General features: G+C 46.2%; 1 protein-coding gene across 1 annotated transcript in view; it reads left to right on the plus strand.

Annotated features, from left to right (window-relative positions):
- CHMP2A (charged multivesicular body protein 2A) overlaps positions 1–25,305 on the plus strand; it is a 153,090-nt gene that overhangs the window by 116,325 nt on the left and 11,460 nt on the right. Inside the window, exons 4-5 of the mRNA XM_078654818.1 lie at positions 4,045–4,175; positions 10,666–10,727. Coding sequence (XP_078510944.1) covers positions 4,045–4,175; positions 10,666–10,727 — 193 coding nt within the window. The remainder of the gene's footprint in view (positions 1–4,044; positions 4,176–10,665; positions 10,728–25,305) is intronic.

Consider the following 25,305-nt stretch of genomic DNA (forward strand, 5'->3'; position numbering starts at 1 on the left):
AAAGAACTCTTCTAACATCGTCAAAGGATTATCCAATCCCTCAGCTGCAACAACCAACATTACCCCCTCACAGGAACTCTGCAACAACCTTACAAGCTTCGTCTATGATCAGAAACATCTACAGAAACTTTAAGCCTCCACCCCAGTCCACTGACTTCTCTGTTCAACACCCAAGGACACCATTTGTGGATACCCCAAAGATCCTCTTTCAACCCCAGCCTCCAACACTCATGACACCTCTGGCCAGCATCATCAGACCCCACGGGCTCCGCATCATATCCTATGTCTGCGACACACAATTCATAATTTCACTCTCCATAGACACCATCAACTTCCACAACTTCATGACAGACTTTGCCAACTGAATGAAGAACAACTGCCTGAAGCTTAACATGGACAAGACAGAGCTCCTGATCTTCAGAAGCAAAAGCTCTCCAGTGGACGCATCCTTGTGGCCCTCATACCCACTCCTATTCACACTGACTACGCTCGGAACCTAAGAATCGTACTTGAAAACAGGCTAACCAGAACCACTCAGGTCAACTTAGTCTCCTCCTTCTACTTTCTTCATCCCCTGCATGCTTCATAAGATATTTAAATGGCTACCCAAAGCTCAAGATACACCATCATCCAGGCCCTCAACTCCAGCTGACTACTACGGCAGTGCTCTCTTTGCAGGAATTGAAGCTCACCACCAACGATGACTACAGACGATACAGAACGCCGCATCCAGACACGTCCTGGATCTCCCTAGGTGAACCCACATTGCCCCCTACCACAGGGAACCCCACTGGCTTGCTGTACAGAAAAGATGCGAGTTCATGCTCCTGACCTACGCATACAAGGCCCTACATAACTGTGGGCCCTCCGACTTGAACAATTTCCTAAACTTTCATCAGCACTCCAGACACCTCTGCTCCGCTTCCCTTTCTGTGACCTCACCTCTGCATTTGATATAGCAGATGCGGAGGTTGCTCTTCTCCTACCCAGCACAAAGACCTAGAATGAGCTACCCTTTCATCTCTGGACCTCCTCATCTCTTCCAGGGTTCCGAGAGTCCCTGAAAACCTGGCTGTTCGACTAATCTTCTCGACCCTGCCAGCACTTGGATGTCATCATGGGTGACAAAAAGCGCTCTACAAATCTACTTATTGATTGAATGAAACCCAATGCACAACAAAATATATATTGGTTGTCCTCCAGCAGAATCTTCAATATTAGTCATAAGCACTGAATTGTGCAGCCAAAATATGGGATCCTGGATCAATTTTTACGAAGATATACAAATAATAAACTTTCTGAAAACCTAATTTTTAAAAAACTAAATATTTTTAACAGCCTATAAAGAGTTTGTATTGGCCAGGAAATCAAATTTAAATGCAGAATAATTCACCACAAATAATAAAGTTACATTAAAATGCCTTTTTTAATGGAAAGGTAATGATGTTCCATTTCATCCGGGTACACTATCCCAAACCATTGTCACTGGATGCGTCCCTATGGTGGTAAGAATGGGTTGGATTCAAGCTCCAGGAACGTGATCTGAGAAAGAGAGGGTTTACCACATTAATTTAAGAAATTGGAGGCAGTCCATCCAGTATAATTTTTGCGTTAGACTTTATGCGATTTTACCGAACTATTCCACAGTCCATTGCAGAAGTAGTGATTTCTTATGTTAGTGAGTGCTGAGAATCTGGGATTACTAAGCAATAGCTGGTGGGGATGTTGATTCCCTCCCTGCGTGGTAACCCAGACCACATTAGTAGTGCACTACAGTTGAATGGCCATGTACTCCCTTTGGGCACTTGACTCTCCGGGTCGTGGGCTTAAGTAATCCAGGTTTATACTAGGAGATAGAGGGGCATAAAAACTCAGAAGGCAGTGTAACACTTTAAATAATAATTAATTACTAGAATGTCTATCTAGTACTTTATTTTAAGAAAGAAGTAACTTTAATAAAGGGTAAGTAAAACTTCTTGGGCACTCCCAGTAATATCGAGGGTCATTGGTATCTGGTTTAGGGCCACAGCTCCTTTACTAGATTCCCGAGTCAGGCTGGATTCTCTTTTAGGAACAGTTGTCAAGTTAGTGGGCTAGTTTCAATAATTACGTTTTTAATGTCTTTTAGCCGGTGAGGAGTGAGGTTGTCTCACAGCACCAACTGGTCAGTAACTTATGGTAGGGATTGATTAACATGTGGCAATACTTGCCCTTTGTAGACACACTCTAGGGAAATACCAGAGTTTCATTACGGACTAGGAGGGAAATTAATAAAAAGGGATCTGTATCCTGAGGAAGGCCATTGACCAGTTTGGGCATTTGTCTGAGGCTGAAACATGTTAATACTAGCAGTCAGGGTAACAGTGATGTTGTTTCTCTGATATACCCAAATCTTTTTTAATCCTACCAAGAACGACCCAGAATAATATTACGGGGGTGCCCTCTTAGACAGTTGTAATTTTTTTTATCTGCAGTAGGGATCCCTCCTTAACCTTTCAAAATATGCGCTCCACCCAGTGGCACTAATTAACCTGGAAAGGACTTGGCCTAAGGGGTAGAGCTGCGGATTTCGGAGCTGGAGAACCCGGTTGGAGTCTTTGCGTGGCTCAACATCTGGGTAAAATCATGTGCAATCATGTGACTTCAAAATAAGTGTGTCCTTAACTGGTGCTCTAAGCACCGGTGCTGAGAATTAGGTGCCAGTGTTGAGCACCGGATCAAATTAAGCACTGTCTCCACCCTGAGTGTTGGTCTGCGCCAGGGTGTTAGCAACCCTGTGAAGAAGCATGCCAATACATAGTGGGTAAGCGCAATTTTAAAAACCTATATGGATTTTCAGTAAGGTTTTTCTTTCCCGTAGTTGATTTTATTTGTCATAGTCCTTGTCATGGTGTGAGCTTAATTGTATGTTTGGTAGAGCGAGGGAAGGCTCATTCTGTCGTTTCAATGTGCTAATGCTTTTCAAAGGAAGCATAACATCGAAGGGCAAGAAAAACAAGTTTATTCTACTCAGAGCTTTTTGGTGTGCTGAAAAGTGGTTCAGGCGCAGGCCACCAAGGTGGTTCTTTTCAGTGTTGTAAAAGTTTGACAGACGGCTCCGACAAATATGACGACCACCTTTCAAACTTTTACAACTCCCATAGCGGAGTATGTTTTTGGAAAACGTATTTAAAAAAATTGCAGAGGTTCTAGCCTTACTTTTTTCCCCTCCCAAGTTGCACCTTGATTTTGGGAAGGCGAACAAGAAAATCATGTGCTGACTGATGTCAGAGATGGGTAATTGCATCCACGCATAAAAGAAAGTACCATTTTGTTTAAAGCACTCACTCACTCACACACTGTCTATGTCTTCATGGTGTACTCTGGTACATTGAGCTTTCCTATTTTAAAGGGAACATGTCGAATTCCCTTGTAATAATGGTGATGCCTGTCTGTCGCTGTACATTTCTTCATTTTTATGTTTTCAGAGAGGATTCACTATTTTAAAGCGTAAAGGTATTAATTAAAAGGAAAGTGGTGCATTACTTTAAAACGATTATACAAATATAAATGCCTCTTTTGAGAGAGGTTTCTCTTTATTGTTTATTTGGCAAATGCTGCCATTAAAGTTCACATAAATACAATTGACATAAAAAACTTAAACAGTAAAACCAATACAATAAAAAAAAGTAAAAGCTATCATAAGGCCATTTCATGAAACACACTACAACCATATGCCTTATACTTTTGAATAATTCTTGTGAAGAATTAGCACCTCGTTAATGAGGACCATTAGGTTTAAAGGTGTAAGTAGAGCATTTGTCTAGGTCCCCTTGCTAGCCGGTTTTTGAATCCCACATGTAGATAGAGATATTCTCTGCTTTAAAGTGCACAAAAAGTTGTGTGGTGCTCCACAAAACTCTCAAATATGTCTATGAACACAATCGGGATGCCCATGCTGGACATCCAAGATTAAAAGCAAGTAACTTTTCCGTAACTGTCTGCTACTGACTCTGATATGTTGGGAAACTGAGCCTCTAACCGGGCACTGTTGTCTGTTGACAGCTGAAACTACCCCAGATCCAAAAGATCATGATGGAATTTGAGAAGCAGTCGGAGATTATGGACATGAAGGAGGAAATGATGAATGATGCCATTGATGATGCCATGGGCGACGAGGACGACGAGGAAGAGAGGTTTGACACTAATTTCACATGGTTTTGCTCCCTTTTGTAACAGTATTTATAAGCATTAGGCACAGGCCATATTTATAATAAAGCAAATGTACTTGATCGATCTGTTCGGTTTACAAAGTAAGATTACCCCAACTTCTCTTTCTAAGGAGTCAACTAGACTGGCAAAAAGCATACACTGTTGTGTTAAATCTGTTCTCCAGAATTAAACCTGTATTATTTTCCTACGACTAAGGTGACGTGGATATAACCAGTAAAAGCAGAGGTTGTACGAGTAAGCCCAGTGGTCACTGAGTAGTGTGTATATATCTAGTGAGAATTGTAAGATATTACCAGTATCACTCGAAGGTTCTATAATAGCAGTAATTCCCCAGCACCACCCATGAGCATACTTGGCGACTTAGTGCCAATGGATTGCCCATAGGAAGGAGAACCATGCATGCCGCGTGCACATGCTCACATCTAAGTGCAAGTATTTAAGAAGCAAATCACACATTGTGAGTCCGTGGCATTCACAACATGCAGGCAATATTAGACACATTGGGTTTATGCTGAAATTACAAAGTATTAGCTAAATCAGTTTGTGGTGTCTTCTGGTTATTTTAAGACTTCCCCCAACAGTAGGAATGCTATTCGTGAAATTGGCAGTCTGCACTATTCTATCTAGCATTCAGGTAAAGATAAGCACTGTGATGAATGAAAATGTAATACTTTTAATTACCAACACAAATCGGTTTTTTTTATTTTTTTTAGAATAGTTTTATTGCTCAGGATATTGGTCTATAGCTGCTGGGATCGCCTGGATCCAGATTTGATTTTTTCAGTAGTGGAAGGATCGAGGCTATTTTCCAGGCATCCGGAAAATACCTGAGCTGGTAATCTCGCCTAATGCGGCCCCCAATTGTTCACTGATAAGGTCAGGCGCAAGATGCAGTATTCTTGGTGGGCTGGATCCGATGGGGCCTACAGAATTTGATGTCCTAACCACCTGAGATATCTGTTCCATACTTTGTCAGAAAAAGGAGACAAACAGGTCGGATGAGGAGGGAGGTGCGACTGCTGAAGCAATTCTATTTGAAGCAACCTCTCTATCCCTAAAGGACCTGTACACAATCTCCACCTTATCCTTAAAAAGAAAAACGTGCTAATGAATTGCAAAATTTGACACTGCTGTCCGTACTTTTGGGATCTGGTGATTTGGCTAGGCTTTTGACTGTTCTAAAGCCCCCGTAATTTGCTCTCCACTGTCTCCATCTTTCTGCATATTTTTTCTGGGTTCAATTTGTCGGATAACCAGGGTTCTGAAGGCTTTTTCCTCCTAGTGGAAAAAGTTTGTTCCGGGGCTAAAGGATCAACTGCAGCTTTGATCCAGGTAGAGAACCTGAGGGCCGCCGCGTTTGCATATGTAGTCAGGTTGGGCTTTAAGTTGGTTAGGGACACTTGAAGTGCAAGGGGGTCGATATTCCTCCTGTCACGACCTTTCAGTTCTCTAATGGGGTTATGGGGATGCGGGAGGTGATGCGAAGTGCTCACTGAGAACATTATGGCTTTATGGTCTGACCATATAATCGGCAGAACCTCTGATCTCTTCAAGGATGGATTTGATATGAATATGCCATCTAAGGTATGTCCTGCGTCATGCGTAGCGTGCTAAACTATCTGTCTCGGAGAAAAGCTGGTCATAGTGTCGACTAGTGAGGCTGTATCCTAATCATCCAGTTTTTTAAAGTGATAGTTAAAATCCCTCAAAATCGAAAAGTCATCTGTATCAATGCTAGATTCAATGAAGGGACTGATAGAATTCACAAAAGTGTTTCTTGGGACAGGGGGCCTTTATAACAATAGACCTTTGAAAGTATCATTTTTATTTAAAGCAAGCCTGAATAACAAAACTTTGCAGTCTGTACTGCTTCCAGTTGTGTACCCCTTAACTGACAAGCTGTCTCTGCAGATAATAGCTAGACCCCCATGCCACTTGTCTACTCGATCCGCTCTGAGAATCGTGTAGCAAGCGGGAATGGCTAAAACCAAATCCGGGTCGGACGTTCTGTCCGCCCAGGTTTCGGTAACAAACGCCATATCAACCATTTCTGCGAGCTGCGTGTGTCCGGTCTGCCATCCTGTTAAGTAGGTGGATGCGGCTGGAAAGTAGACCGCAACCACCCAATACACCTAGGTGAGCCGAAATTGAGGTTAAGGTGTATATGGTCAATTATGCCCTCCGCGCAATGGAACCAAGCCGCGACGGAACAGGGCTGAGACCGGAATAACCAAATAGGTCAAGCACCCGTCTAAAGTGCAACATGCAATGTAGGTGGGAATCTGAACTTCAATTAAGAGCTTACATCACAGGTAAAAAACAATGTACTTTTAAAAGCTGGAGGACTAAAACCTAGGTAAAAGCAATTCTGGGTAAATAAAAGCAATTCGATTGAATAAAAACAAATAGTCAGCTTAATAGAGAGCGCATTTTAACATGAAAGCTCCTTTACAAATGAAGCGTAGCGGAGCGCAGCTGCGGCAACCTTGCTGCTGGTATTGACTAACTGCAGAGGACTGGATCCTCAGACTAAGTTGTGAATCTGTGGTTGCCCCATTAAAGAGAGGCCCTAGAAGTAGCTCTTTTAGTGCACTGAGAATTCTGAGGAGACATCCTCCAGAAATAAAGGTATCCCTTGAGGACAAACAAACTAAGGGACCGGTGGAATAAGAATGTCCACACCTGGAGTCTGACCTGAACATTCCATTTATCGGTTGGATTACATTGTGGTGCAGTACATGAAAATATATCAGGGAGATGTTTAATCAGTGAGACTTGCACTGGGACCTCTTACTGGCTAGTGGCAGTTGGCAATGAGAACTGTATCACTGTAACTGCAGCAAGCTCAGTCATGGACCAAACTGCACCATTAAAGACCCAGGCAGAGGGGCAGAGACGTATGCATGTAAAATGGAAACCCCTGCTTTATGGGCTTGGGTGAGACCCTTAGGACAAGTTGGACCAGGTCCTGGAGACTGTTGCAATATCCAGGGAAGCTTTGGTAGCTAAAATTGACTGTCATAGACCTTTGATTACTACGGGAAGATGAGCCGAAATTATTCGACAGAGTCAAACAGAGGAGTCACTGTCCGAGCTGTAGACCACGGTACAGGACATGTAAAAACAAGTCCTCAATCAGATTGAAAGAGTGTGCTTTCTCGAATACAGGGCATAAGATTCCGAAGGGCGCACAAGATATAACATCAGGTTAGTAGGGCTCCTTAAGAAGTCAACAACATGGTTTCCTTCCTTTAAACATGGCTTAAAATATTAATTGTTTACCAGTGACTATCACTTTTTTGCACAGTAAAGGTTTCACTCTGTCTGCTGTCTGACCGCACCCTTAGTAGCTAAACTACTGAATTTTCTGGATGTGATCTTGATAAAAGGCCAGATCCCTGGGTAAAACTAAAAATGGAAAAAACTAAAAGTGGAAAATAGAATGGTCTTCATTTTCCCTGATTCCACTCAGGCTGTTATGTTCAAAAGGAGTGTGCTTTCTAGAAGTCCACAGGCTCCCACTCGAAGTGGGTGTGTGATGCATGCTTCTTTTCCCTGCCAGTTTAAAAGTGATAGTGGGTGGTTAAACACACGTCTTCGCTGAACCAAAGATACATGGGACTCGATGGATCTCGATTACTCAGTCCAAGGTACTGCAGCCAAGTCCCTTAAACTCTGAAATGATACAGAAGGGAGTGTTCCAGGTGATGCGAAAAGGATGCGCCCATTACAAGGCCAAGTAAGAAATGAAAGGACTGCAGTGATCATTTCTGCAAATACCATCCCAGGAAATTTGTCCAGTGTAGGAACCTACTCTTTAGACTCCATACAGACACTGAACAATATAAAGATAGCAACCCAGAGCTCCACACCAAAATAGAAAAATACCACGTATCTTTATATAACTCTTGACACCAAGGACTTCATTATTGGGCAAGTATTTTTTAAACATAGCCGTTTTGAAGAAAACAAGTAAATACAATGGGCAAAAGCACATATACTGCATACAGGTACGTCTTGAATGACCAATCTTCTGGAGTAAAGGTAAGTATGGGCCAAAGTCCAAGGTAGCACAAACAAGTCACCTCCGTAGGCTCTGGGGCGTCCGGGTGCAGAGGTGCTGTTCGGCGTCTGGTTAATTTCAATGGGAAGCAGTCCTGGGGAAAAAAGAGGCTGCAAGCTGGGACTGGAGAGCCAGTCTGGTTGAACCCAAAGGGGGTTTGGTCCTTCAGATCCCCGGGCACATAGGGACACCTTTAGGGCTCTTTTTCTTGGGCTCTAGGGCTCGGGTGCAGTGGTGTGTAGGCGTTGGGTCCGTTCCGCAGGAGACATTTGCGGTTGAAGGGGGGCTGCACAAAGAGGCTGCAGGCAGCGATGGGAAGTCAGTCTAGGCAAACCCAAGGTGGAGTTTGACTCTGGGGAGTCTCAGGACCTCGTTGGTACTGTTGGCCCACTTTGAGTCAGGCTGGGGACCATGAGTGCCTTGATGCTTTTGGTGTTGGGGTTTCATGGCCCGGAGTCCTCACGGTTCTTCTTGGGAACCTGCAGGGGGAGGGAATAAGCATCTGCACTCCACGGGAGGTGCCGGTTGCTCCTTAAAGTGCTGGCAGTCCCACCAGACTTTTGAAGGAAGAGCAGCTACAGGACTAGTCGTCTTTGGCGCATTTGTCTTGGACAGCAGCTAGGTAGGCAGGGTTGTGCCAAGTCAGTTACTGCTCCTCAGTTCTCGCTCTTTGCAGCTGTTCAGTGCCTTTCGTCTTATGTCTTCAGAATCTGCTTTCCTGGTGCCAGGGGCTCCCCTAAATACTAGATTTAGGGGTGTTAAGGGTAGTAAAGGGTGGTAGCCAATGGGCTACTTATCCATGGGGTCACTACACCCCCCCCCATATGACCACTTCCTGTGGGAAGTGAGTATAGCCCTGTCCCAGAGTTACTAAATTCTGCCAACATGAAGATTGTTGAACTTTCCTAAATGGGGGCACTTCAGACCACCCACCTTTAGAGATGTGACTGGCCTGGTAGTGTACCACGCCTCCCTGCATATCTAATTTCCCTCCTGTCATTGTGCCAAATGGCACCAGGGAAGGGGGTTGGCATTTCCCCCGTCTGGGCAAGCAGTGGTCATATATCAAAGGCGACAGAGGCCCTTGAAGCCTTCTGCCTTTATATGCTGATTACTTGGCCATCCTGCTTGAGGAGGCGACAACATCTCTGGCCAGAGCAGGCATTGCATCGGCCTTCAGAGAGCGTAGGCTCTCAACTGCAGGGAGTCAGAAACCGGTCTGTGGTGGCAGGCTGGTCGACACCAATCAGCCAGCACACTGAAAGGATGGTAGGTTTTCAGGGGGAACCTCTTAAGGTTCCCTCTGGGTTTATGAGTGTGTGGGTTTATTAATACAAGATGTTTGAAGCCGAACACCATAGGTTTCAGAGAAACCTTTGTGTAGCTGGTCCAGCACATGTACTTAAAATGGTTTCCCTGTTCACTTCGACAAATTAACTTAGACATCGCACGGACATATCTGCTCATGCAGGTATGTCCACACCTTTAGTATAGTGCACCCTGCCTTAGGGCTGTAAGGCTGACTGTAGGGGTGGCTTACCTATACTGAATGCAGTGTCTGCAGGCTTGGCACACAGGAATGAGTGCCATGTTTTCACTGTTGTCTACACCAAGACACGCAGCCTGCAATCTCAGTTTGCATGTTGGCTCTGAGGGGTTCCTTAGGGTAGCACAATACATGCTGCAGCTCTTGGGGCCCCTCTTTAGCATGCCTGCCCTAGGTATTTGGGGTACCACTTACAAATGATTTGCAGGGGATGCTAAAGGTATTGCCATTTAGGGGAACAATTGTACAGTTTAGTGTAAGAGACCTGGCACTGGGGAGGGATCCGAGTAGCAGGCACCCAGTGCAATTATGTCATAATTGCATTAGATACCAGGCAAAAAGTGGGGTTGACCATGTTTAAAAGGGGCACTTTACTACAGCTACGGACAGTAGAGTCTTCAAGGTTCTCCACAAGGGGACAGTTGTTTGTTTCTGTAGTGGGAACAGATTAAGTGTCTTGTGAGGTGTCTCCTACCCATAGGCCATGGAAGAATCTGAGGTATGTGTGCAATAGTTCCATAAGCCTCTGGGGTAGTGTCCAAGGCTCTAAATAATGTTTTAATGGTTAAGTATTTGATAGTTTGTGAGTTAGAATTAGATGTATTTTAAATGTATTTTTTTAAATAATAGAAACTTAATCCCAATTTTTTTGTGGAAATAGTTTTTAAACATCAAGAAATACTAGTTAGAATTAAGAAAAGACAAATGGGTGTCTGGGAAAAACAGCATTTAGAGTCGTTGTATATGATATCATGCTCCCTAGTCACAGCATCCAGATTTCTGTTTCTGAGGTTGTCATATATTCCTCACCTCAACAGTAATTGTTTTCTGTGTTTTTTTACAGCGATGCTGTTGTGTCTCAGGTTTTGGATGAACTTGGTCTCACCCTCACAGATGAGCTTTCTAGTAAGTATGGTACTCCAATAAACCATTTGCATTGGTTGATGCAGTATTTTCAGGCAGGTGTTTTTTTTTACAGGTCTTTTACCCCGATTGGCCCTTATTATTTGGGGCGCCAGCCATTTGTCTTGCTTTGAGTAGTGTGGTTTGTCTGTTTTAGTGCCTGTCCTTGTCTGCTACATTTTGATGGTCTGTTATGTTTGTTTTAGCACACATTGCAAGCTTTCTTGAGCACAGTCATCCACAATAAATTATGATGCTACTTGTGTTTGACCGAATCATTCACAAAATCTTGTGATGTTCTAGTATAGCTGTTAGACTGAAAAGTCGTTCACTTTGTGATAGAAACCTGAAAGATTGTACAGATATTTGTCATTGTACTAGTAATCATAAAAGAGTACGACCCCAAGTGTATTTGCATCAAAATTTTGCACAAAAGCTCATGTGTACATGTCAGTGCATGACCTGTGCATGCCTACATTGGATCTAGACTGAGATGCCATAGATATAAAACCAAAATGGCCGTCAATAAGAACACCAGGAATACATAACACGCACTCTAACGAAAGTAAACATCTAATTTGCACCATTTGTATCCTTACAACACTTACTATGAAGATGTGGATTATGTTTTCATTGTAATTAAACCATACAAGACTATATTAAACCCTGATAATATGAAACCGTGATGATTTGTGTTTGTATACTGTCTTAATCTTGATAAGTTTCCACTGTAAAAGCAAAGGGCGGTGCACGGGAGGCTCACCTTTAAGCGTTTGAATTGATTTTGGCACAACTTTTTGCACCCACCACAAATAAGTTCTTTGCATGCCTTAGATGCCTCTGGAATGGTTGTCTAATGTTTTACCATTACTCCATCAATCTGCTTCCAGCCACAATCATTTAAATCTGGTTATGTTCACATTAACACTAAAGTCTGAACCCAAACATGGCACCCTTGTTACGCAGATCGTTTAACATGTTGAAGAAGAGTGCCTTGTGTAGGGGGGATGTTTTCAATAGTTCTGTTTCCACTTGCAAACTTGAGTTGGCGAGCACCGTTTATTTCAGGCAATGGACAAGTGCGTCTATACATCAGTCCAATGAATCTCTCGACATTTCTGGAGTGAACAGGATCAACAGAACTTGGTCGATCAGACAAATTTAAATGTGGGAGTAGCAGAAGATAGTGTCATCCAGGTGTCATAAGCTGCTTTGCTCCGTTTCCAGTGAATAGCTGGCATTGTGTTGCAGCTGGAAACAGCATGGAATAAGCCTTTGCAATGCAATAGGTCTCGCAGCATATAAGTTTGAGTGTTGGTATCGTAATTAATATTGCTGCAGAAAGTTTTTAGGGTTGTAAAAGTATTTTTTTTTTATAAAAACCTTTATTGTGTAACAAAAGCATACAGGTACGGGCCTACAACCATCCCGGCCGGCCTCAAAATCAGTTTGTAACACAAACGCAACAATAGAACAGCTCAGCAGTCTCTAGAGAAGAAGCAGCCGGTATTCGAAATGACACATATGGAGAAAGTGGCCGTCGAGTACAGGATAAATCAGGTTAATTTTAAAGTTTATAAATGAAAAAGGATCAGTCGCCATGCAATCCGCAGCAAGCATAGAGGGGGCAATGAACACAGCAGATTATCAACGATGCTAAGAGTCACAATCGGAGGATCGGCTGAAAAATACGCTTATCAGGATAAAAACATGTATTCACAATACGTACTGGCCATCACCCACCCCGTTAACGTGGAACATCCTAACTAATGTTACCAGGAACAATAACAACAGAAACAATAAGCGAACGCTACACTTAAGCACCACTCTGACCCGAAAGAAGAAAGAAGAAAAGAAAGAACCAAGAGGAGAAAAAACGAGGCCCATAGAAACGAAGACGAAACAAAAAACCCCACCCAGCACACATGCAGAGGCTATGGCCTGCCCCCCCCCCTAGCAGTGTGCCTGTCGCCCGAGAACAGAACCCGAAATTTAGGTACAGAGGAGAGAAAGGAAAAAGAAAAAAGGTTATATTTTACCGGAGGAGGGCTATCCCAATAGGCTCCCGGTCTCTCCTTCCATGAATGTAGTCTCCGCCCCAGAAGCGACAATAAAAGCAGCAATCACTTAGTACAGTAAAAATGGGGGTGAAACATTACATATCGCGCTATTAAGTATAGTGTAAGAACTCGCCAACCCGCTTCACCCACCCGCCACACAGACATCAACTATCAAAGAGAACCACTTAGCCCTGGCCCATTCTTATAAATCCCCCGTGGCATGCCCGCAAAGGAGATCTCATCCCGGCAAACAAGTGAAGACAAAATGTCCACGCACGGTAGAGGTGCAACTTGCAAGCACAAAATGGACGCCACCGACCACCGACAGAGTCCCCTCCACCGAAGACCAGCACTCCCAGATCCAAGGCAGGGGACGCGTTCCCCAACAGAAGTACCAGGGCGAGGAAAGAGGAAGCAGTCACAGGAGGCAACAATAGCTGGAGCAGTGTACGAGTCCTCAGCGGCGCTACTATGGACGGGGCCACCATCAAATGCTGGGAAAGGCATCCTTCCGGACAATAAAGACGCACGGGCATTCTGTCACATGTAAAAGTATTTTTAATGTACACTTTGGTATTTGTACAAATGAAGTAGTATGGTGTCATATAAAAGCAACTTACTAAAGTTATTCATTTGTATAGATAGGATACATGTACAGACGGTTTGCTGTTTTTGGTATTGGCGTATGCTGTTTTATTATTTATTTACAACAAGGGGTGGTGATGGACAGAGTCTCTGAATTAAGCAGAGTACTCTCACCCAGTCAAGAGATCAGGGCTAGATCCAACACCGTTTTTTAGCTCATTGCACCATCCCAGTTTCAGAACCTGGCTGTATGCAAATTAGTCTGTCCCTGGCCCCCTTTTCTGAATCGTTTTTGGCCACTATAGGTGTGGCAGGGTATACTCAGACATGAGTCCCTTTCTCACTGCTCCATCAGGATTCAAGCAAGCCGGGCCGAAGAGGCTGAAATGCCAGAAACCGGTCCCCGGTAGCTTGTCTCCTTTCTGGTGAAGAATTGGCTTGGTAGTTTGGTCTGCCCTGTTCCCATGATGCACTGGGCCAGGGACAGACTAATTTGCATATAGCCAGGTTCTGAGCTGGGATGGGGCAGTGAGATAAATAACGGTGATGGATCAAGCCCTGATCTTTGGACTGGGTAAGAGTGGTCTGCTTAATTCAGACACTCTGTTCATCACCACCCCCTTTTCTGAATCGTTTTTGGCCACTATAGGTGTGGCAGGGTATACTCAGACATGAGTCCCTTTCTCACTGCTCCATCAGGATTCAAGCAAGCCGGGCCGAAGAGGCTGAAATGCCAGAAACCGGTCCCCGGTAGCTTGTCTCCTTTCTGGTGAAGAATTGGCTTGGTAGTTTGGTCTGCCCTGTTCCCATGATGCACTGGGCCAGGGACAGACTAATTTGCATATAGCCAGGTTCTGAGCTGGGATGGGGCAGTGAGATAAATAACGGTGATGGATCAAGCCCTGATCTTTGGACTGGGTAAGAGTGGTCTGCTTAATTCAGACACTCTGTTCATCACCACCCCCTTTTCTGAATCGTTTTTGGCCACTATAGGTGTGGCAGGGTATACTCAGACATGAGTCCCTTTCTCACTGCTCCATCAGGATTCAAGCAAGCCGGGCCGAAGAGGCTGAAATGCCAGAAACCGGTCCCCGGTAGCTTGTCTCCTTTCTGGTGAAGAATTGGCTTGGTAGTTTGGTCTGCCCTGTTCCCATGATGCACTGGGCCAGGGACAGACTAATTTGCATATAGCCAGGTTCTGAGCTGGGATGGGGCAGTGAGATAAATAACGGTGATGGATCAAGCCCTGATCTTTGGACTGGGTAAGAGTGGTCTGCTTAATTCAGACACTCTGTTCATCACCACCCCCTTTTCTGAATCGTTTTATTATTTATAGTAGTTGTATATAGCAAGTTATATAAATTTTGATGAAGTAATACTTTTGATAGGTAGCAAATATGCAGGTGATTTTATGTTTAATTTTATTTGGTGACTCAGCATTTATAGTAATAACTTTAGTTGTTTGTTTTACACATAAAGTTGTACAGTATGACATCGCTCTGTAACAAATGAACTGCGTGCACGTTCACGGCACTCTGTTATTATTTATGGACACGTCACACGTATATTATGTTTGATGGCGCACTATTAAGCACAGAACACATGACCTGCGTGCACATTTGGTTTATTATTTGGTTGCACATAACAAAGGAAAAATTACACGGTATGCTGTTATTATTTATGAACACGCCACGCGTGTTTTATTAAATTTAAACGCCATGCGTTTATTTAAATATTTTTATTATTTATAAAATGCACATTAAAAAAAGAAACGTTTAGGGCATGTCTATTATTATTTATGAACGTGCATAACAATGAACTGCGTGCACGTTCATGGCATGCTGTTATTCTTTATGGACACATAAAGCTAGGAGAGCAAATGGAAACACTAGGTCGAGTTACAACACAGCGAGTTCACAGCCTATGCCTCCATGGAGGAGCGCATTCTCCGTAAAGGACACAGAGCGAAGTAAAGGCAAATTGAAAACACACGTATACTGCATGTCGAGTTATCACATAGAGCGAGGAGAGCAAATGGAAACACTAAAGGTTGAGCTACCACACAGAGAAAGTGGAAGGCAAATGAAAACACTGCAAATTCCCAGCTGCCCCCGCCTTCTTGACCTCGCTCTGTAGTGAACAGTATGTCCTGGTAGCAAGTCGCGAAAGTGTGGAGACTCACGCGTTCACAGCCTATGTCTCCGTGGCAAGTTGCGAAAGCGTGGAGACGCGAGCATTCACAGCCTATGTCTCCGTGGAGGAGCGCTCTCTCTGTGACGGATCGCGGATGAGACGCGAGCGTTCACAGCGCATGTCTCCACTACCGCGCGGTCACAGACATTGTCTCCAATGTGTTTGGCAAGCTCGTGCACCTCTCCTGTCCCACTTCACTAAGCTACCCGGCAACAATAAGTCTCGTTTACACGAGCAGCGCATAGCGCTGCATCGGTAGGCGAGACCTAAAAAGGGCAGAGATTCACATATATCGACGCTTAAGCTTGCTGCTGTTATGTGAAATGGAATGTAGTGAAACTTGTTTCATGTACGAAATCCTAACCACAATTCTTTTTTTTAATTTTATTAAGTTTTCATACGAAAAAAAAAAAACAATGGACAACACATAATGACATATTTATGTACAATATGCATAATGAGAGAAATTAATACAGTTGTCTTGCAATATCCATGTTAAGCACTTGGCACACATCGATGTACAGGGAGTTAGTTAGGCACAGGACCTCCACTCTGCAGACACATAATGAGTCATTGAGTCACATCTGGCAGCTTCCCCCCTTTCCCCCTTTCTAATACATGAGTCGCCACTTGTTGTTAGGGTCCATTAACACCCCCCTCCCACCGCCCCCATCCCAGGGATTATCTCTGCGCAGATCGTCCCGTGTAGCCAGCCGCCTATGCATATTTTCAGTCTGAGTGTTCCCGGAAGTACTCTATCAGGGGCTCCAAATGTCTCCGTGGCGAGAAGGGGAAGGTAGGAGTTCTGCATAAGTCATGAGTTGGTCCTTACAGTATATGAAATCTGTGAGCCATTCTTTGAATTTAGGAGCATGCCCCCTACTTCATCATAAAGCCAGTGTGCGCTTTGCTAGTAATAGACCCAGCACTGCACATTTCCTACATGGTTTCTGTATGTCCGCTGTGTATCCCAGGAGCGCTATCAGGGGAATTAGCGGGATACTAGAGCCAGTCATTCTGGACAGCTTGTCTAGTACCTCCTTCCAGTACTCCCGAACTGCAATGCATTACCACACAAGGTACAGAAAATCTGCTCCAGCACGCCGGCAGCGCAGGCAACGGTCATCGTCTCGTAGCTTATCTTTGTATTGCTGTGCAGGGGTATAATAGGTTCTGTTCAGGAACTTGAAATGAATGATTCGCAGTCGGCTACTTGCCCTAATGACCTCTGTCTGTGAGCAGCAGTAAGCCCACTGCTTGTCCGTCCGTGGCTCCCCCAAATCATTACCCCACTCTTCCCTGACTTCAAGTGTCATATGTGGCCGTTCTGCTGTGCAGTTCTGTATATATGGGACACAGCGTGTGCCAGTCCTGGCATTTTCAACGTTGTGTGTAGGACCTCCAGTGTTGGAGGTTCCGCCGGGAATCCTGGGACATTGGCCCTTTTCTCCTGTTTGATTCGTATGTACAGAAACACCTCAACGGGGTTGACCCTATCCCCAGACAGTAGCTTCCGCTGGTCTTTTTTTTTTTTTTTTTTTTTTTGCAAAACCTTTATTGATCTTTACAAAAGTACATCAGTGCTGGCCTACAACCCTGGGGCCGGCCTCAAAGCAACACAGACGTGACTTAGGGTAATATACTTTTTTACATGAATACTGACATTCGTTATTTACTTAGTCGATGACTTCTCCGTTTATGTAAACAAGAATTACAATCGTGGTTTTGCGTTTTGTACCTTATTGATTTTCCTTTGTAACGAAAGGTAAAGAACTAACCATAACCTGAAATGTAGAGACCTAACTAAAGTATACTTTGTAATCTATACATCTGCGCCTACAATCCGCGTGGATTGAGGAATATTAACAGTGTCGTGTTACAGCGGAACCTATCGGGCATCATATCAACACAATAGCAAATGTCTGTAAGATAATTAGGCCTTATGAGCCTCCTTCTTCTGTATCAGTCAGTGTTAGTAAATAGTCTGTTAGATAGCACCATAAGTCTTTAGGCCTTGATTTCGCTGGCATCTCTTCCTCATACGTTATAATCTTATCCCTGCAGCTGGACATATCTGGTTAGCTTAGGTACTTTTCTACTGTGCCAGCATTGAGCAACCTGCCTTTTGGCCAATAGTAGTGACACCGCACAGAACTTTCGTCTAGTGGATTTAAGGTGTGGTATGAGACCTAGGAGGCAAACCTGTATCGTGCAGCCCACTTCTGAACCCAGCATAACTGAGAGGGTTTCAGTTACGCCTACCCAGTATTCCTGCACTTTCATGCAGCCCCATGCTAAATGTGAGAAATCTGCGCCATCGCTACCGCATCTTATGTACAAATCTTCCACCTGACCCCCAAATTTGCTCATCCGTGCAGGTGTATAATACGCTTGGTGAAGGAATTTATAATGTATGATCTTGAGGTTACCATTCGGGGTAAGGATCTGCGTTAGTGCGCATGTCTGCGTCCATTCATGGTCAGTCAAAGGTTCCAGTAATACCCTATCCCAGCGTGCTTTGGCTTTCCCAGTGTCATGTGGTAGTTCCTCCTGTGCTTTGGAGTATAGTCTGGATACCATGAGAGCTGTGTCTGTCGTGGTAATGATCAGTTGCAGTGTGTTCAGACTTTCAGGTTCAGAAGGGAACGAAGGGTAGAAGTCTTTTTAAGGCCCTTTTCAATCTGTGATATGTGAAGTGAAACATGGGTGATTTGTTCTGGATATATGTAAGGTCTGTGACTTCCAGATACTCGCCCTCAGTAAACAGATCTCCCATTTTGTCAATTCCTGCCCCTCGCAGTAGCTGCATGCCCACCTTCTCCCCAGTTACTGACAATGCCTGATGGTAATGTAGTGGCATCGCAGGAGCATATAACGGTGTTTTATGTGTTAACTGAGCTAGTTTCTGCCAAGCCCTAACTGTAGCGTCTACTGAGTTGATGTCTCGTGCATGTAGCGGTTGTCTAGTGTGTGATATAATTGCTGTTAGTGGGATTGGTGCAGCGTCATCCTTTTCGATTGCGGTGTGGGTGAGATACGGTATTTCGTGGTACCAGTAGGCAGCATATTGCGCCTGTGCGCATAGGTAATATAGTAGAAAATCTGAAACGCCAAAACCACCGCGTACATAGGGAAGACTAAGCGTCTGGAGGTCGATACGGGCCTGTTTGCCTGCCCATATTAGTTTTAACACCACTGATTTTATACGGCGAAAGACCCCTGCAGGGGGCGTAATGGGGATATTGTTAAAAAGGTATAGCAGCTTAGGCAATATGTTCATTTTGACTATTGCTATTCGGTCCGCAAGGGACAGTGGTAATTGAATCCATCTTTGTACCTTATCCTCCAGTTTGGAAATTACTGCACCATAGTTTGACCGAATCACCTCCACCGGATCCCTGTGATACATCACCCCCAAGTAGCGTATGGGTTCATTTTGCCATTCTAACGGGTATTCCTTCGCGAATGGGGTCGTCGTGTCCGTGAGCGGAATAATTGAAGACTTAGTCCAGTTTATGGCTAGTCCCGAATGTCCTCCAAATCTGATATATTCTCTCAGTATTTCATTTAGGTGTGTTTCTGGGTCGCGGACGTATAAGAGCATATCATCTGCGTATAGAGATATGTGAAGAGGCCTTGAAGTAAATCGGAGGGCCGATAGTTTACATTTTTGTCTAATTATGCAAGCTAGAGGCTCGAGCGAACAGTAAGGGTGATAGTGGGCACCCCTGCCTGGTGCCCCGTTCAATTGCAAAACTGGTAGAGACATGCCCATTTATGCGCACCCTGGCACATGGATTGGTGTATAGTAATGTCACCCATTGGATAAATCTTTTAGGAAAGCCCATCCTCTGCAACACAGCTATCAAATACCCCCATTCTATGGAGTCAAACGCCTTGGCGGCATCGAGTAGAACCGCTGTCGCCTTTGTAGTGGGTTGTAGGTAGTGTGACAAAGCAAATAACGACCGGGTGTTGTGTGATGTTGATCTAGTGGGGATGAACCCTGCCTGGTCCGGCAGAACCAATTTAGTCATCAATGGGGTTAGGCGGAGTGCTAGTAATTTCGCTAGTATTTTAGAGTCAGTATTGATGAGTGATAGCGGTCTATAGGAGTCGTATTTCTCCGGGTCTTTGGCGGGTTTGAGAAGAGCTAATATTACCGCCTCACGGAGTGTGGGAGGTAGCTCTTTCTGATCGAATGCCGCCCCAGACATGTCGACTATGTGCGGAGCCAGTAGATCTACATAGTGTTTGTAAAATTCATTGGTGTACCCGTCTGGTCCTGGCGCTTTACCGTTGGGGAGGGTCTTAATTACTTCTGACACCTCTTCTGCTGAGATTGGCCTCGCTAGGTATTCCCTATGTCCGTCCGATAGCCACCCGATTGCCACATCATCTAAATATTGGAAAATTTCGTCTCTGGAGGCAGTTTGTTGTGATTTGTATAATGACGAATACGTGTCTACAAAACTGTTTAATATACCCTCCGCATGTGTGTGTGTCTCGCCCCCCGCTGATTGGATCTTTAGTACAGCCGAGTGACTTTTGCCCTCGCATATTTTATGTGCCAATACCTTGCCTGGTCTGCCACCTTCACCAAATGTTCTAGCGGTTAGTCTACGGTCCAGGTATTTTATTTCGTCATCAATGAATGCTTGATGTTCTGAATGCATCCGTCGCAGCTCAGTCAGCAAGACTGTGTCTTGCGTAGCTTCAAACGCTGTCTCAAGCTCTCTCATGCGTTTCTCACATCGCTTTATCTGATGTCGTATGTCTTTTAAAACGCAAATAGTAGTTGTCATGCAGACCCCCCGTATAGTGGCTTTGAAAGCCTCCCACAGGAGCACCGGGTCTTCAACCACTGGCCCGTTTACATGGAAATATTCTTTGATCGCCTTTTTAATAGTGTCGTCATATACCGTGTCAGTGAGTGCACGTGAGTTGAATCGCCAGTGGTATGGAGGTGGAGTGTACTGCGGGATCGATAGCCGTAAAAGCACTGGGTTATGATCCGATAAGGTGCGTGGTAGTATGTTCATCCCTGATGTCCACAAGGCAATGTTATTCGTACCTAGCCAGTAGTCCAAGCGCGACCAGCTATTATGTATTGCTGATGTGTGTGGCTCCCGGCTCATCGATATTCCTCTGTCTCCATATATCTGTAAGTGAGATGTCTTGTAACATATGCATCAGTTTGGCCCTTGCTTGTCTATGTTGTTCAACAGAATGTGTGGACCTATCGACCCCATCCGTCAGTGTAACATTCCAGTCTCCCCCGCATAGAACATTGGTGTTATTAAACGTTTGTAAATGCCCCCATATTTCCTGAAAGAAGTCTGGCGAGTCTATATTTGGACCATATACATTTAAAAGCGTTAAGCTTTGTCCTCGTAAAGTGCCGGAGATCACTACATATCTCCCATTAGGGTCCTGTATCACTCGATGTACTTTAAAGTTCACCCCTTTCCTGACCAGGGTGATCACCCCTCTTGAATACGATGAGTACGTGGCAGCGTAGCTTGCTTCGGCCCAGCGTTTACCTATGTGTTGCTGCGTGTGTGGTGCAGTGTGGGTCTCCTGCAGTAAGGCTATGTCAATATTCCATCTATTCAGATAGGCGAACACTTGTCTAATTTTGCGTGGTTGCGTGAGACCCCTAATATTCCACGTTAGAAATTTTAGGTGCGCACTGTTTTCATTCATCGTGTTGTTGGTCATCTATAAGGCCATAACATTGCATATTTTTCACAACTGCGTTTATTAAATGTTTAGGCATAGCATATGTACAGTTCTCCATAATCAGGAGGACACTGACAGTGGTCAACATATAACAGCATGCATGTACAGCCTAAATGCTCAACTCGCCCCCCTCCCACACCCCTGCACCCCGCCAACAACCCCAAAATCCCCCGCTACCCACCCCTTATCCCACCCTAGCCCGGTGCACGTGTTCACTATCAGCTGCAGTATACAGTTAAAGCAAAATAGGCGTCCTGTAACCTCCTAGGCCCCGAGGTCACCATCGGTAGGCAGTCCATCATCCAGGTCAATGGGGGGCTCCAAGGTCAACTCCCTGTAATCCGCCCACCGCTTCCAGATCTTGTAGTGTTTCCGGGGGCAGCCCCTGGCCTCAAACACTGGCAATTCTAGCCCCATAAGAAAGTCCAAGCCCGCCCTCCAGGCACTAAGTGGGGGGGTGCGGTCGCTCTTCCATGCCCTTGCCAAATCCCGCTTAGCTACAACTAGGCCCAGCAGGAGGAGGTGACGCTTGTAGATTTTACCACCTACTTGTTCCAGGATATGCAGAAGACCCAATCTGGGCGTACGAGGTAGGTCCCACCCCAGTACCTCTGACAAGCAGTTCCATACCCCATTCCAGAACCGGGTCAGACCCACACACGACCACACAGTATGCAGCAGTGTACCTCTCTCAGTCCCACAGCGCAGGCATTCTGGGGTAGCAATGAGGCCAGCCTTCCACAGTCTCTCTCTGGTGTAATAGGCCCTATGCAGGTATTTGAACTGTATAAACCGGAGTCGCACCGCTATTGCAGCCCCACGGGGGGACTCCAGAGCCTCTCTCCAGTCATCCTCATCCAAAGGACCGATATCCGTCTCCCAAGAGGCCTTCAACGACAGGAGGGAAGAGGAGCAATGAGTGACAAGCGTTTGGTAAATTTTGGAGACTTTTTTATCCCCCAGATCTCCCATGAAAAACTTAGCTTCCACAGGGCTAAATTCAGGGAGCTGGTCCAGCCCCACCAGACTCGGTGCAAGAGCATGGCGAAGTTGTAGATATTTAAAAAATTGGGTCTTGGGCATGTCAAATTCGGTGCTGAGGGCTTGAAAGGATTTGAGGGTAATTCCAGTAAGAACATGGCCAAGTGACAAGATCCCAATGGAATCCCAGCCACTAAACCCCTGCAGCGAGGCTAGTGCGGGGAGCTGTCCATTGTTCCAAAGTGGGGATTCCACTGTCAGCCGACCCCACCAGCCCATGCGGCGCAGCACCTGCCTCCAGATCGTGAAGACCACCTGAGTAACCTGTGGCAGTTTCTTCCGCCGCCCGGCCGAGTACAACAGTGTATGTAGCGTGGCCTCCCCCATCAGAAAGTGTTCCAGGGCGTATGCTGGGTCACTGCGGCCGCCGTACCACCACTCGTTCAGAACCAACAAATGGGAGGCCTGATAGTAGGACAGAATGTCCGATGTAGGGAGACACCCACAGTATGTGGACAAGAAACAAGTCCGCAGCGCCACTCTGGAAGCACCCCCCGCCCACAAAAGTGACCCAGTACTCAATTTACTCGACGGAACCATTGCGGGTCGATCCTGTGTGGATGGTTCTGCAGTTGGTACAGGAGTCTAGGAAGGGCGACCATTTTAAAAATTGCGGACCTGCCATAGATATTGAGAGGCATACGAGACCAGGTTTTGACGTCCGATTGGACCTTGTCCCATACCGGCTGCACGTTGCGCTCCCATGCAATTGCGGCAGACTCCGACAGGAAGACTCCCAGATATTTTAGACCACCGACCGCCACCTGTAGAGCCGAAGCCCAAGAGAATGCTTCGGACTCTCCGCCCAGTACCCACAGGGTCGATTTGCGCGGGTTAAGGAAGAGTCCCGATACGTCTCCAAAGATACGCATTATTTCCAAGATTCGAGGGCCAGAGCGGTTAAGGTCGGTCATAAAGAAAAGGACATCGTCCGCGTAGAGCGTGATCCTGTCCGAGAGTCCCGCCCCCCACACGAAGCCACGAAGCTGTGCATCGATGCGCACCCACGCGGCCAGCGGTTCCATGGCCAGTGCAAAGAGGTAAGGGGATAGGGGGCATCCCTGCCGGGTCCCCCTAGCCACCGGGAATCTCTCCGAAATAGCTCCTGAAATACGCACTGAGGCGGCGATGTCTGTGTATAACAGCCTGACATACGAGACAAATACCGGACCCAGGTTGAGGCGCGGCAAAAGGGCGAAGAGGTAAGCCCTGTCAATGTCTGCCAGCAGTAGCGCCGCCCGTTCTCCAGTCGCTCCCATAGTGTCCACCGCCGCCTGCGCGCGTCTGATATTGTATCGTCGCCCTACCCGGCATAAAGCCCGCCTGATCCGGGTGAACCAAGTCCGCTACATATGGGAGGAGGCGGTTCGCCAACGCTTTGGCCAATAATTTGGCTTCAAAGTTGAGTAAAGATATGGGGCGGTACGACTCGTGTCGGTCAGGAGGCCTACCCGGCTTCTGGAAGACTACAATTTCAGCCTGACGCCAGTCCGCCGGCAAGCTACCACATTCCCGCGCTGCCTCCAGCGCCCGCCTATAGTGTTGTCCCAGCTGCAGGTGGAATTTCTTGTAGAATTCACTGGGAAATCCGCTCGGTCCGGGCGCCTTACCAGTGTTGAGTTGTCCCAGCGCATCACCCAGTTCCTCCGCCGTTAAGGGAAGGTCCAGGGCCGTCCTGACTTCGTCCGATATCGCGCGGGGGGGGGAGAAGGTCAGCGATGAACTTGTCAATCGCATCCGGCGGGAGACTGTCCCGAGGGGCATACTGCTCCGCATAGTAGTCAGCAAAACTCGCCGCAAGGGTAGCAGGGTCCGTTACGGCAGTCCCCTCTCCGTCCGTGAGGCCCGGTAGAGTAATCGGCTGCAGAGTTTGTTGACACAATCGATGGAGCATGGTGCAGGACTTGTCGCCCCACTGGTAAACCCTGCTCCGTGTGGCCAGCCAAGCCTGTCTAGCCTCGTCCATTAAGATTGCTCCTGCAGGCGCAGCCATCCTACGCCTCAGTCGTATTGCCACCCCGTTACCGTCTCCCTGACACCGACCCTCCAACACCCCTACTCGAGCCGCAGCCGCGATAGTGGCCTCTCGGCGACTACGACGGGCAGCAGCACACCAAGCAATGTCGACGCCCCTCAGCGTGGGCTTCATGGCTTCCCAGACCATCACTCCATCAACCCCTTCCGCCAGGTTCTCCTGCCAGTAGTGGGCAATCGCGCTGCGCATGTGTTTCGTATAATCTGCCTGCTGGAGATGCCACGAGGACATCCGCCACCGGAATGGCTGGCGCGTCTTGCGCAATTCAATCCGAATTACGACCGGGGAGTGGTCAGATAGCCCTCGAGGCTGAATTGCGGCCTGCTTCACCCTGTCGAGAAAGGCTCCTGGTACAAATACGTAGTCCAGCCGGGAGAAAGAGCCATGCACAGCAGACACATACGTATACTCGCGCGTCTTGGCATGCAAGTGTCTCCAGGCATCCACCCAGCCCAACCCGTCAATCATTGCTTTTAACCGTGTAGAGGAGGTCGCCACCGCAGTCCCCTGCGACCTCCTTCGGTCCAGGCACACATCCACAACATCGTTCCAGTCGCCACCTATCACAGCCAAGGAGTCTGGGATCTCGGCCCACAATTCAAATAGGCGCTCTGCCAGGGACCATTGTAGAGGAGGGGGGGCATACACACTGCCAAACACCACTGGCTCCGTACCAACCATACCCTTAACAAACACATACCAACCCTGGGGATCGAGCCAGTGACATTCGTGGGTATATGACAGCCGTCGATGAATAAGAATGGCCACCCCCCTCGAGCCCCTGGAAAACCCTGCATGAAATACTTGATGATATCCAAAGCGCTATAACATTGCATATTTGAACGATTGGTGGTCAATTTGAAACATGCCAATGCCCTCAGTGCCAATGAGCCCGACTTGCTCCGCCACAGCATGTTAACTATCA

This window comes from Lissotriton helveticus, chromosome 7 (assembly GCF_964261635.1).
Source record: "Lissotriton helveticus chromosome 7, aLisHel1.1, whole genome shotgun sequence".
In the NCBI taxonomy this organism is placed as follows: Eukaryota; Metazoa; Chordata; class Amphibia; order Caudata; family Salamandridae; genus Lissotriton; species Lissotriton helveticus.